Source organism: Hippopotamus amphibius, chromosome 1, assembly GCF_030028045.1.
Source record: "Hippopotamus amphibius kiboko isolate mHipAmp2 chromosome 1, mHipAmp2.hap2, whole genome shotgun sequence".
In the NCBI taxonomy this organism is placed as follows: Eukaryota; Metazoa; Chordata; class Mammalia; order Artiodactyla; family Hippopotamidae; genus Hippopotamus; species Hippopotamus amphibius.
In genome coordinates this window covers 166,061,701-166,075,516 of record NC_080186.1, presented here as the reverse complement: position 1 = coordinate 166,075,516, position 13,816 = coordinate 166,061,701, and the positions used below count along the sequence as shown (strand labels likewise).

The 13,816-nt window shown below is 36.4% G+C and overlaps 1 protein-coding gene across 3 annotated transcripts in view; it reads left to right on the top strand.

The window, feature by feature from the left end:
- SEC24A (SEC24 homolog A, COPII coat complex component) overlaps window positions 1-13,816 on the top strand; it is a 70,336-nt gene that overhangs the window by 50,605 nt on the left and 5,915 nt on the right. For all 3 annotated transcript variants that reach the window (XM_057734774.1, XM_057734754.1, XM_057734763.1), the window contains 4 exons: window positions 928-1,101; window positions 4,673-4,783; window positions 6,439-6,614; window positions 12,303-12,440. In XM_057734774.1, coding sequence (XP_057590757.1) covers window positions 928-1,101; window positions 4,673-4,783; window positions 6,439-6,614; window positions 12,303-12,440 — 599 coding nt within the window. The remainder of the gene's footprint in view (window positions 1-927; window positions 1,102-4,672; window positions 4,784-6,438; window positions 6,615-12,302; window positions 12,441-13,816) is intronic.

The window sequence follows — 13,816 nt, the reverse complement described above, 5'->3', positions numbered from 1 at the left end:
GGGCATGGAGCTTCTGGAGCTTCCTTGTTCTCTCTGAGAGCTTCACTCTCCCCACATCTCCACATATTCACGATCTCAGAGCTTGCCAAGGGACCCCGTCCTTTTGGGTTTTTATGGAGGCTTCATTACATAGTCATAACTGATAAATCACTCACATTTGGTGATTGATTCAACCTCCAGCACCTCTCCCCTCCCTGGAGGTAGTAGTGGGGGTTGAACTGAAGTTCTAACCCTGTAATCTTATGGTTGACTCCTCTGACAACCAGCCCCCATCCTTAGGTTACCTAAGTGCTTTCCAAAAGTCATCTCATTAACATAGCAAAAAATACCTTTATGACTCTCAACACATAGGGAATTCTAAGGGTTTTAGGAGCTCTGTGCCAGAAACTGGTGAAGACCAAGTATATGTTTCTTTCTTTTTTTTTTTAACTTATATTGCATTTATTTATTTATTTATTTATTTATTGGCTGCGTTAGGTCTTCATTGCTGTACACGGGCTTTCTCTAGTTGATGCGAGTGGGGGCTACTCTTCATTGTGGTGCACGGGCTCCTCATTGTGGTGGCTTCTCTTGTTGTGGAGCATGGGCTCTGGGCACGTGGGCTTTAATAGTTGCGGCACATGGGCTCAATAGTTGTGGCTCATGGGCTCTAGAGCACAGGCTCAATATTTGTGGCTCACGGGCTTAGTTTCTCCACGGCATGTGGAATCTTCCCAGAGCAGGGCTCGAACCCATGTCCCCTGCATTGGCAGGTGGATTCTTAACCACTGTGCCACCTAGGAAGTCCCCAAGTATATATTTCTTATAAACCACAATATCACATCTAAACTTTTTAATTTGCTCTCTGCCATTCTGTTAAGTGACAAGGATAAAATGTAAATATATGTAGGTGTATATAAATCACTTTGATACATTTTTCTTTTCTAGGTCTTTCCATTCATACTTTCCATGGGAACTTCTTTGTTCGGTCAACAGACTTACTGTCTTTGCCCAATGTAAACCCAGATGCTGGGTATGCAGTACAGATGTCAGTGGAAGAGAGTCTTACCGACACTCAGTTGGTTTCCTTTCAGTCAGCACTCTTGTATACATCCAGCAAAGGTAAGTTTTTTTGTTTGTTTTATTGAAATCTGTCCTCTTAAAATTTTAAGTCTAACATACAGTATTGTTAAGTGTAAGCACAATGGTGTAGTAAAGGTAAGATTTTTGATTTGTCCATGTAGTCTATGGCTTGTGATAAACTCCATCTTCTTTGGAGGTAATTACTCATTTCTGTTAAGCCAAAAGAGTATTCTTAGTCTTAAGAGCTTTTTTGTTATTCTTGGTAAAGCTAAGATGTTTGGTATTTACTTTTTTAAGCATTTTATTTAATAGATATTTATTGAGAGTCTACTTAATGTCTGAAATATGTTCTGATAATACATCAATAAAACTGAATTAAAAACCTTTTTCTCATAGTGCTTATCCTAGTAGAGGAGACAAACAATAAAGAGGATACATAAGTAAAATAGTAGTATGTTATATAGTGTTGTTAGTTAACTAGAAATAGAAAGCAGGTGAGCATTTAAGAAGTGTTGGGGGGATGGTCTTTTAAGATAGGGTTGCCAGGAATGGTCTCATGGAGGGTGACATTTGAGTTAAGTTCTGAAGGAGCTCAAATGGAAGATAAACACTTTTTAAGGGTATAATTTGTTTAGTACTAGTTAATTTATAATGTGCTTTGTCCTAAAGATGTTGTGAAGGCTGGTTAAATTTATTTTTCTTATTTTAAAAATTCACAGCTCTCACCCTCTATTCTGTTTTGTCTCCTTAAAAAAAAGTTTTGGAAGTGTTTCTGTGCTATGTCTACTGACCTTTACAGCCCTACCAAAATCTATAAAAAGTGTATAATACAGATATTTTAATGAAAACTTTTATTATGAGAGAAGTCCAGTTTTTGTACTATGATTATAATACTGCATACCATAAATGTAAAAGTAAGATGGATTTGTCTCTAGATATCATTTTTATTTAACAAAAGAACATCCCAGTCGTTTTTCTACTCATTGATTTTTCTTAATATTAAAAAAAAAACAGTAATATATAATTGACCTATGGTAAAATCTACCATTTTAGTGTATAGTTCTACAGGTTTTGACAAGTGGGTGTGTAACCACCACCACAATTTAGGTATCAAAATCTGTTCCATTACCCCCCAAATCTCCTTGTGTTTTTGTAGTCAGTTCTCTCCCATCTCCATCCCTTAGCAGCCTTTGATCTGTTTTCTGACCCTAAGTTTTGCCTTTGTAAGAATGTCTTATGAATAGAATCATACAGTAGGTAGCCTTTTGTATCTGGCTCTTTCACTTAGCATAGTGCATTTGAGGTTCATCCATGTTGTTGCATCTACCAGTAGTTTGTTACTTTTTATTCCTAAGTAGTATTGCATTGTACCCAGTTTGTTTATTCACTTCCCAGTTGAGGTACATTTGGGTTGTTTCCATTTTTTGGCAGTTTCAAATATAGCCCCTATATACATTTGCATACTGATTTTTGTGTGAGCATAAATTGTAGTTTCACTTGGGTTAATACTTTTCAGGGTTTTTGATGGATGGCTGGGTTGTATGGTGAGCTTATGTTTAACTTCTTAAGAACTTGCCAAACTGTTTCCTAAGCGGCTGTACCATTTTGCATTCTCACCAGCAGTGTATGAGAGTTCCAGTTGCTCTGTATCCTCATCAGCATTTGCTATTATCAGTGTTTAGTTTAAAAAAAAAAAATAAATTTAATTAATTAATTAATTAATTGGCTGCATTGGGTCTTTGTTGCTGTTTACAGGCTGTCTCTGGTTGTGGCAAGTGGGAGCTACTCTTCATTGTGGTGCGGCTGGCTCCTCATTGTGGTGGCTTCTCTTGTGGAACACAGGCTCTAGGCACGTGGGCTTCAGTAGTTGCAGCACACGGGCTCAGTAGTTGTGGCGCACAGGCTTAGTTGCTCTGAGGCATGTGGGATCTTCTTGGAGCAGGGATCAAACCTGTGTACCCTGCATTGGCAGGCGGATTCTTAACCACTGTACCACCTAGGAAGTCCCCAGTGTTTAGTTTTTGGTTGTTGTTTTTGGCTTGAGGTTTTTTGTTTGTTTTGTTTATTTTGCCATTTTAATAAAGTATACTAATATCACTTTTAGTTTTATTTCATGTTTCCCTAATAACTAATGTTTGGATATCTTTTTATATACTTACTGTTTGAAGTTTAGTTTATTTCTAATATTTTGTTTTTATGGAAAATGTGATTATGATTTCTATCCATGTCCACAAAGCTTTGTCAATTTTGAAAATTTCCCTAAGATGGATTTCTGGAATTGGAAATAAAAAGTATAGAGATCAACTGTTTAGAAAACTCTTGGTATTGCCAGATTGCTTTTCAGAAATATTTTACCAACTCTGATTTTATGTGGGTGTATCTGTGTGTGTCTATCTGTGTGTGTAATAGTTGTTGTTGGGAATATGATAAACTAAATTGTATCTTATTTCTTTTAGTTGTTAATGTTTTTATCTAGAATAGAAGCACTAAACAATGTTACCCTTTTTTGCAGATATTACTTCTTCTCTTTAAAAGTAATTTGTATGAGCTCCTCCTAGATACAATTTTGTTAGTCTTCATATGTCCCTACAGGTTGTAGTGTGGGTATCCTCTCTAGCTTTTGTTGTTGTTGAGTTGTAGGAGTTTAGATTTTTTTTTAATATTTATTTATTTATTTATTTATTTATTTATTTATTTATTTATTTATTTATTTATTTTATTACTTATTTGGTTATGTTGCATCCTTATTTGTGGCACATGGGCTCCTTAGTTGTAGCATGTGAACTCTTAGTTGCAGTATGCATGTGGGATCTAGTTCCCTGACCAGGGATTAAACCCTGGCCCCCTGCATTGGGAGCACGGAGTCTTAATCACTGCACCACCAGGGAAGTCCCTCTAGGTTTTTAACTCGTTCTTTTTCTTTGGTGTTCAAGTTGTCGCTCATTAGAAATTTTTTAAAGACTGACATGATATTTGATATTTTATGGCTCTCAAAATGTTTTCATTTTTGTTTCTTGTATTTATTGATTTTTGTTTTTGTGGGTAATTACCAGAGAGGAAGCATTGTGCCTTTTAGTCTATTTCTTTCTTCTTTTTTTTTAATGAAACTTTATTTATTTGTTTGTTTGTTTATAATTTGGCTGTGCTGAGTGGCTTTAGTCAATTTCTTTTAAATTTTTTTCCTGTGATTAAAAAGAAAAGTATAAAATTTTTCTGGACTTTGAATATCAAAACAGACTCTAGAACACATCCTAGAGTAGTATTGTCTTACAGTATGTATATTTCCCCCAAATTTCCTGTTTTTATAAAAGAGGGTGAAGTAACCAAAAAATTTAGAAATTTTTAAGACGCTAGCATGTTATCATCATTTGAATGTGATCTCTGTTGTCTTTTCAGTAATACCTTGAAGAAAAATAATTTTGTAGTAAAAAAAATAAAAGAAATAATGCTTTAGAGTTTTTATTAATTAAAGTTTTGATACTGTCCCTGCTTACTATATATAACCCTGTTTGGTTCTAAATTGAAAAGGAGTGATTTTTCCGAGTAACTTTAATGCAAACTTTTTTTTATATTGTTGTCCCTCACTGTCATTTGTGTGTTTTCTCCAAAGGTGAAAGAAGAATTCGTGTTCATACTTTGTGCTTGCCAGTAGTTTCAACTCTAAATGAAGTCTTTCTTGGAGCTGATGTTCAAGCAATTTCAGGGTTATTGGCCAATATGGGTAAGAATCGTTATCACCTATTGTAAATATATTACAAGTAGTAACATTTGAAAAATCCACATAGTTTTGTTTTCCTTTAAATAATTAGCTTTACGATTTCAATATTTTGAATCTGGTATATGCCTGCTAAGTAACTGTTTAAATAAATGGATCTACTGCAGATAACCCAATCTTTTTTTTTTTTAATTTAAACAGCTTTATGGAAATATAGTTTCGGTTTATTGAGATATAAGTGATATAATAATCACTTAACCCTTATTTAAGTATACAATTCCGTTGTTTTGAGTATATATACAGGTTTGTGTGGCTATCACCTCAATCTAGTTTTAGAACACTCCCATCACCCCCAAAAGAATCTCATGCCCATTAACAGTTACTGCTCACTCCCTTTTTCTTCCCTCACTGGCCTTAGGCAACGCCTAAACTGTTTTCTGCTTCACAGTCCGCCTGCTGTGGACTTAAATAAGCATGTTTTACTTTATGCCTTCCATCTCAGATAGAGTTGCCTTCTTGGATTTTTTTGTTTTTGGATCCCTTTTTCAAATGCACAGAGCTTAACATCATGTTGGTTCTTGCTCCCTTTCTCCTTCATGGATGACTACCAATGGGTCCATTTGCTTCAAACTCAAATCTTCCTATAATAGGAATAATTACGTATTTTCTTGCATTTCCTGTTGGGAAAATTTTTCTTTAATGGAACGTAGTAAAGGATCTAACCTCACTTTAGTCTCATATGTTGTTAAAAGTTAAAAGATTGTGACCTAAGAAATTTGAGGGTCATTGCCTTTATATTTTGTTGAACTAGTATGTTTTGCTAACAGTGTGATTATTATTATCTTACTATTATTATCAACGACTATATGTCAGGCAATATTTGTGGATTTAAAAAAAGTCTTCCCAAGTTCTGTTACCAAATTTGGTTGATCCCAATATGCACTTTTTTTCACACTTTGTCAAAATCTTTAAAATCAGGATGTCTTCAGCTGATAAAGTCTTAGCAGCGTACTGTTGATCGGTTAATAGTAGTCTTCATTCTTTCTTGCTTATGTACAAATTTGGTCATAGCAGTTAATAACATCACTTCATTGAGTGTATTTTTTGACACCACTTGAACTGAGTTTGGTTGTAGTTTGAGAAGTCTCCAAAACAATTATAGTGTTTTTAGTATTGAAAAAAATTTTTGAGTATAAAGAAAAGCATAAAACAGTGGCTTGACAGTTGATGATCATCTAAATAGCTAAGAGTTCTTTCAGTAAATGTGAAATAAAAGTTCTCTGTGTTAAAAAACCATGTGTGTTTTAATTGCAGAGTTTTTTCTTTCTAATACATAAAAGAAAATGGTAGGTTATGATTAATAACATCTTAGATTAGGCAAAATACAGTTTTCCCATTTTACAGATAAGGATACTGAGGCTCATGAAGGTTAAATTACTTGCCAGATATTCATACTGCTAGGAAATAGCAGAACAACATTTCAACACAGGTTGGTTTGATATTCCAAAGTATGTGCTTTAAACTGCTGTATTTGGTTCCTTATGTATGTACTAACTTGAGAGAGAATTTGTATAATTAAAAAAACTTTTCTGTCCTTAATAGTGGAGTAGCTAAACACTTCTGTCTTTTTTCTCTTATGTCCCTACCTCAACCTCTGTTAGCTGTTGACAGGTCTGTGACTGCCAGTCTGAGTGATGCTCGGGACGCCCTAGTGAATGCCGTCATAGACTCTCTTTCGGCTTATCGTTCTTCAGTCCTAAGTAACCAGCAGTCTGGACTCATGGTTCCTTTTTCTTTGCGGCTTTTCCCACTGTTTGTGTTGGCTCTCCTTAAACAGGTAAAACAGTCAGAACTAGAAACTAACACAGTGAAAATGTCAACAGCCAAAATATTTGTCCTGTGAACCACTAAACGTATATATAACTTTATGCCTGTTAAGTTTTCTGAGGACAGGGACCTTAACTCCCATTGTATCTTAAAGGATTTGTAACCAAAAAAAATTTACAAAATACTGACTTAAAGTATGTGCCTGGTTTGTAAGAGATGCTCACTGATGAAGTATTCACTGATGTTATCAAAGATGCAAATGATTGGGACTTCCCCTGTGGTCCAGTGGTTAAGACTCCGCCTTCCAGTGCAGGGGGCACGGGTTTGATTCCTGGTTGGGGAACTAGGATCCCACATGCCAAACTGTGTGGCCGAAAAAAAAAAAAGATGCAAATGATCAATTTTCCAGCTTTTCAAAACAGAAACTATGTATTTTACTGCTGGAGCAACAAATCGCACATGAGACTCTTCTTATGACAATTTCTTGCTCCCTACAGTATTTCAGCCACATTTCATTTCTTAATCTTAGAAATGCCTTCTCATACATTTGTGTACTTATTTCCATGATCTGTATTATGCTTTCCTGTCCTTGTCTTTGAGCTCAAATATTATCTCTCTGGCAGTTGCCTTTACTTCTATGGCCCAGTAGCTCTATGTGCATATATTTATTTATACAGTTTTTTTTAAAAAGTATTATTTTTTATGTTATTATTATTTATTTGTCTCCCCTGCCTGCCTTTTGCCCATACCCCTGGCTCCTGAAAAAAGAAAAAAGGAAACTAGCCTGGTGGAGGAGGCTTATTTTTCCAGTGTCCAAAATATAATGTCCTTAGAAAACAAACTAATGGTTACCAAAAGGGGGAGTGGAGATTGGGGGGTGGGGGAGGATAAATTAGGAGTTTGGGATTAACATACACACTACTATATATAAAATAGGTAGATAACAAGGACCTACTATATAGCACAGGGAAGTATACTTAATATCTTGTAATAACCTATACTGGAAAAGAATCTGAAAAAGAATATAAGAAAAATCTGAAAAAGAATATATATATATATATATATAAAACTGAATCACTTTGCTGTACACTTGAAACTAACACAACATTGTAAGTTAACTATACTTCAATTAATAAAAAATGTCCAAACTTGGAGACTTAGGATAACCTTCCCTTGTAAAATTTTATTTCAAAGCTTGCTAACAAATCACCTGGGGAACCACCCCAGATTCCAGGATTAATTAAGGACTGCTCTTGTCAATTAGTATACTTTCTGAACTCCAGCATTGGCCCGTCAGATGTATGTTGTCTCTTCCAGGTGAGAAAGGCAACCTGCTATACATTGATAGAAATGGCTTTTGAGTCTACTTCGAGACTCAAATTATGTATTTCCACTTCTGAATATAATGTAAATGCACAGAGGTTACATAAATACTTAAATTTTAACATTTAAGAATCTGAGCTCTTCCCTCTTCAGATCTTTCATTAAATTTTGTCCTTCATTGAGGCTTGCCTTCCCTCATCTCCCCGTTTAATATGCAACACTCTCATCCCATCCCACACTGACATTCTTTTTTTTTTTTTTTCATTTTTCTTAGCTCTTTATTGGAGTATAATTGCTTTACACTGTTGTGCCAGTTTCTGCTGTACAACAAAGTGAATCTGTTACATCCATACATATATCCCCATATCCCCTCCCTCCCATGACTCCGTCCTGCCCTCCCTATCCCAACCCTCTAAGTCATCACCAATCATCGAGTTGATCTCCCTATTTTATGCAGCAGCCTCCCACTAGCTATCTGTTTTACATTTGGTAGTGAATATATGCCAATGCTACTCTCTCACTGCGTCCCAGCTTCCCCTTCATGCCCCGCCCCCCCTTCTCAAGTCCGTTCTCTACATCTGCATCTTTATTCTTGCCCTGCCACTGGGTTCATCCGTACCATTTTTCAAGATTCCATATATATGAGTTAGCATATGATAGCCATTTTTAAGTATACAATTCAATGGCATTAAGTAAATTTACACTGTGGTGCAGCCATCACTACCATCCAGCTCCAGGATTTTTTCATCATCCTCAACATAAACTCTAAACCCAGTAAACTAATTCCTCATTCTCTCCTACTGCCAGTGGTTGGCAACCACCATTCTCCTTTCCGTCTCTATGAATTTGACTATTCTAGGTACCTCATATAAATGGAATCATACAATATTTGCCCTTTCGTGTCTGGCTTATTTCACTTCTTAGCATAATGGTTTTCAAGGTTCATCCATGTTATAGCATGTGGCAGAATTTCATTCCTTTTTAAGGCTGAATAATATTCCACTGTGTGTATATACCGCATTTTGTTTATCCATTCATCTGTCAATGGACACTTGGATTGTTTCCATCTTTTGGCTATTGTGAATAATGCTGATATGAACATGGGTATACGAATCTCCCTTTGAAACACTGCTTTCAGTTCTTTTGGATATACAGCCAGAGGTAGAAGTGCTGGATTATATGGTAAGTTTATTTTTAATTTTTTGAGGAACTGCCATGATGTTTTCCACAGTGGCTGCAGCATTTTACATTCTTACCAGCCTGGCACAGTGGTTCTAATTTTTCCACATCTTAACCAACACTTGTTATTTTCTTTCTTTCTTTCTTTTTTTATAATCATCATTCTAAAGGGTGTGAAGTGGTATCTCATTGTGGTTTTGATTTGTATTTCCCTAATCCAAACTACTTATTTTTTAATCCAATTTTGCCTGAATCAAATCCTTTGTCCTTTATTTCTTTTTTTTTTACTTTTTATTTTTTACAATAAACTGCATATATTTAGAGTGTACAATTTGGTATACCAATCTCCCAATTCATTCACCCCCAAGCCTCCCCACTTTCCCCACTTGGTGTCCATATGTTTATTCTCTACATCTGTGTCTCTATTTCTGCCTTGCACACCGGTTGATCTGTACCATTTTTCTATAGTCCACATATATGTGTTAACATACAATATTTGTTTTTCTCTTTCTGATTCACTTCACTCTGTATGACAGTCTCTAGGTCCATCCATGTCTCTACAAATGTCCCAGTTTCATTGCTTTTTACAGCTGAGTAATATTCCATTGTATATATGTACCACATCTTCTTTATCCATTCATCTGTTGATGGACGTTTAGGTTGCTTCCATGTCCTGGCTATTGTAAATAGTGCTGCAGTGAACATTGGAGTGCATGTGTCTTTTTGAATTATGGTGTTCTCTGGGTATATGCCCAGTAGTGGGATTGCTGGGTCATATGGTAGTTCTATGTTTAGTTTTGCAAGGAACCTCCATACTGTTTTCCATAGTGGCTGTATCAATTTACATTCCCACCAGCAATGTAAGAGCGTTCCTTTTTCTCGACACCCTCTCCAGCGTTTACTGTTTGTCGATTTTCTGATGATTCCCATTCTAACCGGTGTGAGGTGATACCTCATTGTAGTTTTGATTTGCATTTCTCTAAGAATTAGCCACACTGACATTCTTTATCTCTCTTTCTTCCTTTATTTTTGTCGATAGTGCTTAACACTGAAATACCATATATTTTGCTTGTTAATTATTTTTGTCCACAAGGACAGGATTTTTATCTTGTTCATCTACCACTGTGTACATAGTAGGCACTCAGTAAATATTTTTTGAGTGAATAAACAGAACTTCTTTCATTTCCCATAGTACTGCTTCAAGAGCCTTTTCTAGGGACTTCCCTGATGGCACAGTGGTTAAGAATCCGCCTGCCAATGCAGGGGACACGGGTTTGACACTTGGTCCAGGAAGATCCCACATGCCACGGAATAACTAAGCCTGCACGCCACAACTGCTGAACCTTTGTGCCACAACTACTGAGTCCACATGCTGCAGCTACCGAAGCCCACATGCCTAGAACCCGTGCTCCTTAACAAGAGAAGCCACCGCAATGAGAAGCCACAGTGAAGAGTAGCCCCTGCTCACCACAACTAGAGAAAGCCCAAGCACAGCAATGAAGACCCGACACAGCGCCCCCCCCCCCCCAAAAAGAGCCTTTTCTATATCTTCCTTGTTTATAGTCAGTGCATTTTTGTTTGTTTTTAAAATATATATGTATTTATTTAGCTGTGCCAGGTCTTAGTTGTGGCACTTGGGATCGTCGTTGCCATGTGCCAGGTCTTCATTGCGTTATCTTTAGTTGCAGCATGCAGGATCTACTTTCCTGACCAGGGATTGAACTCGGGCCGCCTGCATTGGGAGCATGGAGTCTTAGCCACTGGACCACCAGGGAAGTCCCAGTGCATTTGCTTTAAGGCATACTCTTGTTGCTGTTATCTCTCTGCCTCTTTCTACTCCTTTCCATCAGTAGAAATGGCTAAAACCTCACCTCAGAACTTCGTTATTCTTCATGGAGCTAATATTGCAGTTGAAACGCACAGTTACTTATTAACTCTATTCTGCTAAGTAGGTGTCTTCAGATTATTAATTTTCCTGATTTATTTGTGAGCTTTGTTACATTATTTAATTTCTCTAACTATGAGAGAAACGAGGATAGTTAACCACCATTAATCATCACCCAGCTTTTACAGAACACTTAGATCTTTGGTCCTTCATATTTCATATGTGTCTTTATTTTGTCATCTGCAATATAGCTTTATCCTTATGGTGTTATTTAGATTTTTACATCACTATTCCTATATGGTAGATAGAGTGTTTAGGTCTATTTCAGTGATTAGGAAGCAGATGCCAGAGAGATTAAGTGACTTTGCCATGGTCAAATAATTAATTTGTCAAGACTTTTAGGTGCGGATATAGCCACAATTTAATAGATGTGTGTGACTTATTAAGATACATTTTCAAAAGAATAAGTAACAGTAAATTTGTTGATTCTGTCTGTAGATAATTGGTTTTTTAAAAAATTTATTTATTTATTTATTTATTGGCTGCATTGGGTCTTTTTTTTTTTTAAGAATTTTATTATTTTTTTATTTATTATTTTTTGGCTGCTTTGGGTCTTCAATGCTGTGAGTGGGCTTTCTTTAGTTGCCTCGAGTGGGAGCTACTCTTCATTGCGGTGGGCAGGCTTCTCATTGTGGTGGCTTCTCTTGTTGCAGAGCATAGGCTCTAGGCACTTGGGCTTCAGTAGTTGTGGCTCGCAGGCTCTAGAGAGCAGGCTCAGTAGTTGTGGTGCATGGGCATAGTTGCTCCTCGGCATGTGAGATCTTCCCAGAGCAGGGCTCGAACCGGGGTCCCCTGCATTGGCAGGTGGATTCTTAACCACTGCGTCACCGGGGAAATCCCTGCATTGGGTCTTTGTTGCTGTGTGTAGGCCTTCTCTAGTTTTGGCGAGTGGTGGCTACTCTTTGTTGTGGTGTGTGGACTTCTCATTGCAGTGGCTTCTCTTGTTGTGGAGCAGGGGTTCTAGGCACGTGGGCTTCAGTAGTTGTGGCATGTGGGCTCAATAGTTGTGGCTCATGGGCTCTAGAGTGCAGGGTCAGTAGTTGTGGCACACAGGCTTAGTTGCTCCATGGCATGTGGGATCTTCCCAGCCCAGGATTGAACCCCTGTCCCCTGCATTGACAGGTGAATTCTTAACCATTGTGCCATCAGGGAAGTCCTGAAGATACTGTTTTAACAACTGATATTTGCAAAATTTTATATGTATTTGTTAAATACCTTTTTTTTTTGACGAGGTGTATGTTTTTGTTATAGAAATCATTTCAGACTGGGACAAATGCACGTCTAGATGAACGCATTTTTGCTATGTGTCAAGTGAAAAATCAGCCCCTGGTTTACCTTATGCTCACAACTCATCCCAGTTTGTATAGAGTTGACAATCTCTCAGATGAGGTAAGATTGATTCATTTTTTAGTTGCTTTTACTTGAAGGTTTATAAGCCTAATTATATGGAATCCATTGCAGAAGTAAAGAAAGGTGTTTTCTATTTTAAAGCTTTTCATTTTATTCCTGTATAAAGAGATTTTGGTTTTGGGAAGCTCCTGGAAATAATACTTTTATTTAAATTATTAAAGTAATAAACTTTACTTTTTATTTAAGACAGATCTTTAGAGCAGATCTAAGTAAATGAAGATTTGTCAAGTTGACCAGAGCAACCTATGATTTTTTTGTTTAAACAAATTGATCTGAAAGGAGTATCCCAGAGTGAAATTACACTTGAATACCCCAGGTCAATATTTAGTGTAATGGTTTTCTTGAATTAAAGAGAAAATATTTATCCAAGTTGTAACATTATTTTCCCTTGATAGGAAATTAACCTGAGTTAAAGCTACAAGCATGAAAATGTTGTCATAACCTTTCTTTCTACATTGTGATCAAGTTAGGATATATATGTTGGAAGTAATATTTTGGTTAAAAACTTTTCAGAGTTTAAAGATTTTAAGATATCTTGCATATATAAAGGAGAAACTGCCTATGAAATTTGAGGTAACTTTTTAGCAAATGAAAACAGTTGATGACATTATTAGTTTGTATTACAAAAATAATAACTTAAGAGTAATCCTGTTTGACAAGTTCAACTAACTGGCCCTATCTTTTTGTCACATTAAAAAAAAAATGGCAAATTAACATAAAAATACAAATGCAATATATTGGATGTCTATAATATGGAAACCACTAGAAAAAAGAAAAATAAATCACTCATGTACACTCAAAGACAAGCACTGTTAGGATTTTCAGTGGTATGTTTATCAGGACTCTTTTTTTGCAAGTAAGCTTAGGAAGAAAAGGGGACTGATGTGGCACTCAAACACAAACCACGGGAAAGGCCTAGGGTGTAATTTAACTCAGGTCTAGCTCAGATTCATGGACTCTCTTTGCATTGCCTCATTCTTTCAGATCAGCCTTTTCTACAAGACTAGAGAACCAAGCTACTGATAGCTTCCCATCTTTACCACCAAGAAGGACCACTAGGTCTTTTCTTAGTTCGCATTAATTGCTGAATGGCTGTATTTGAGTCATAGTCTCTCTTGCTCCCCATAAACCCTAAGGCCATTGGTCTTAAGGTACTGTGATTAATAGTTCCTGGTAGAGCTAAAGCCTCATCAAGGTAGTACCCCTTGATAGGTCAGTATTTTATTTACTTTCTCCCTCAGATAAGGTTAATTAAGTACCAAGTTTTAGTCCTTAAATCAATTTTTGGTCAAAAATGAATAGTTACGAATATTTAAAGGTATGTGTTTGTGTGTGTGTGTTTTAAGATGGCAGTA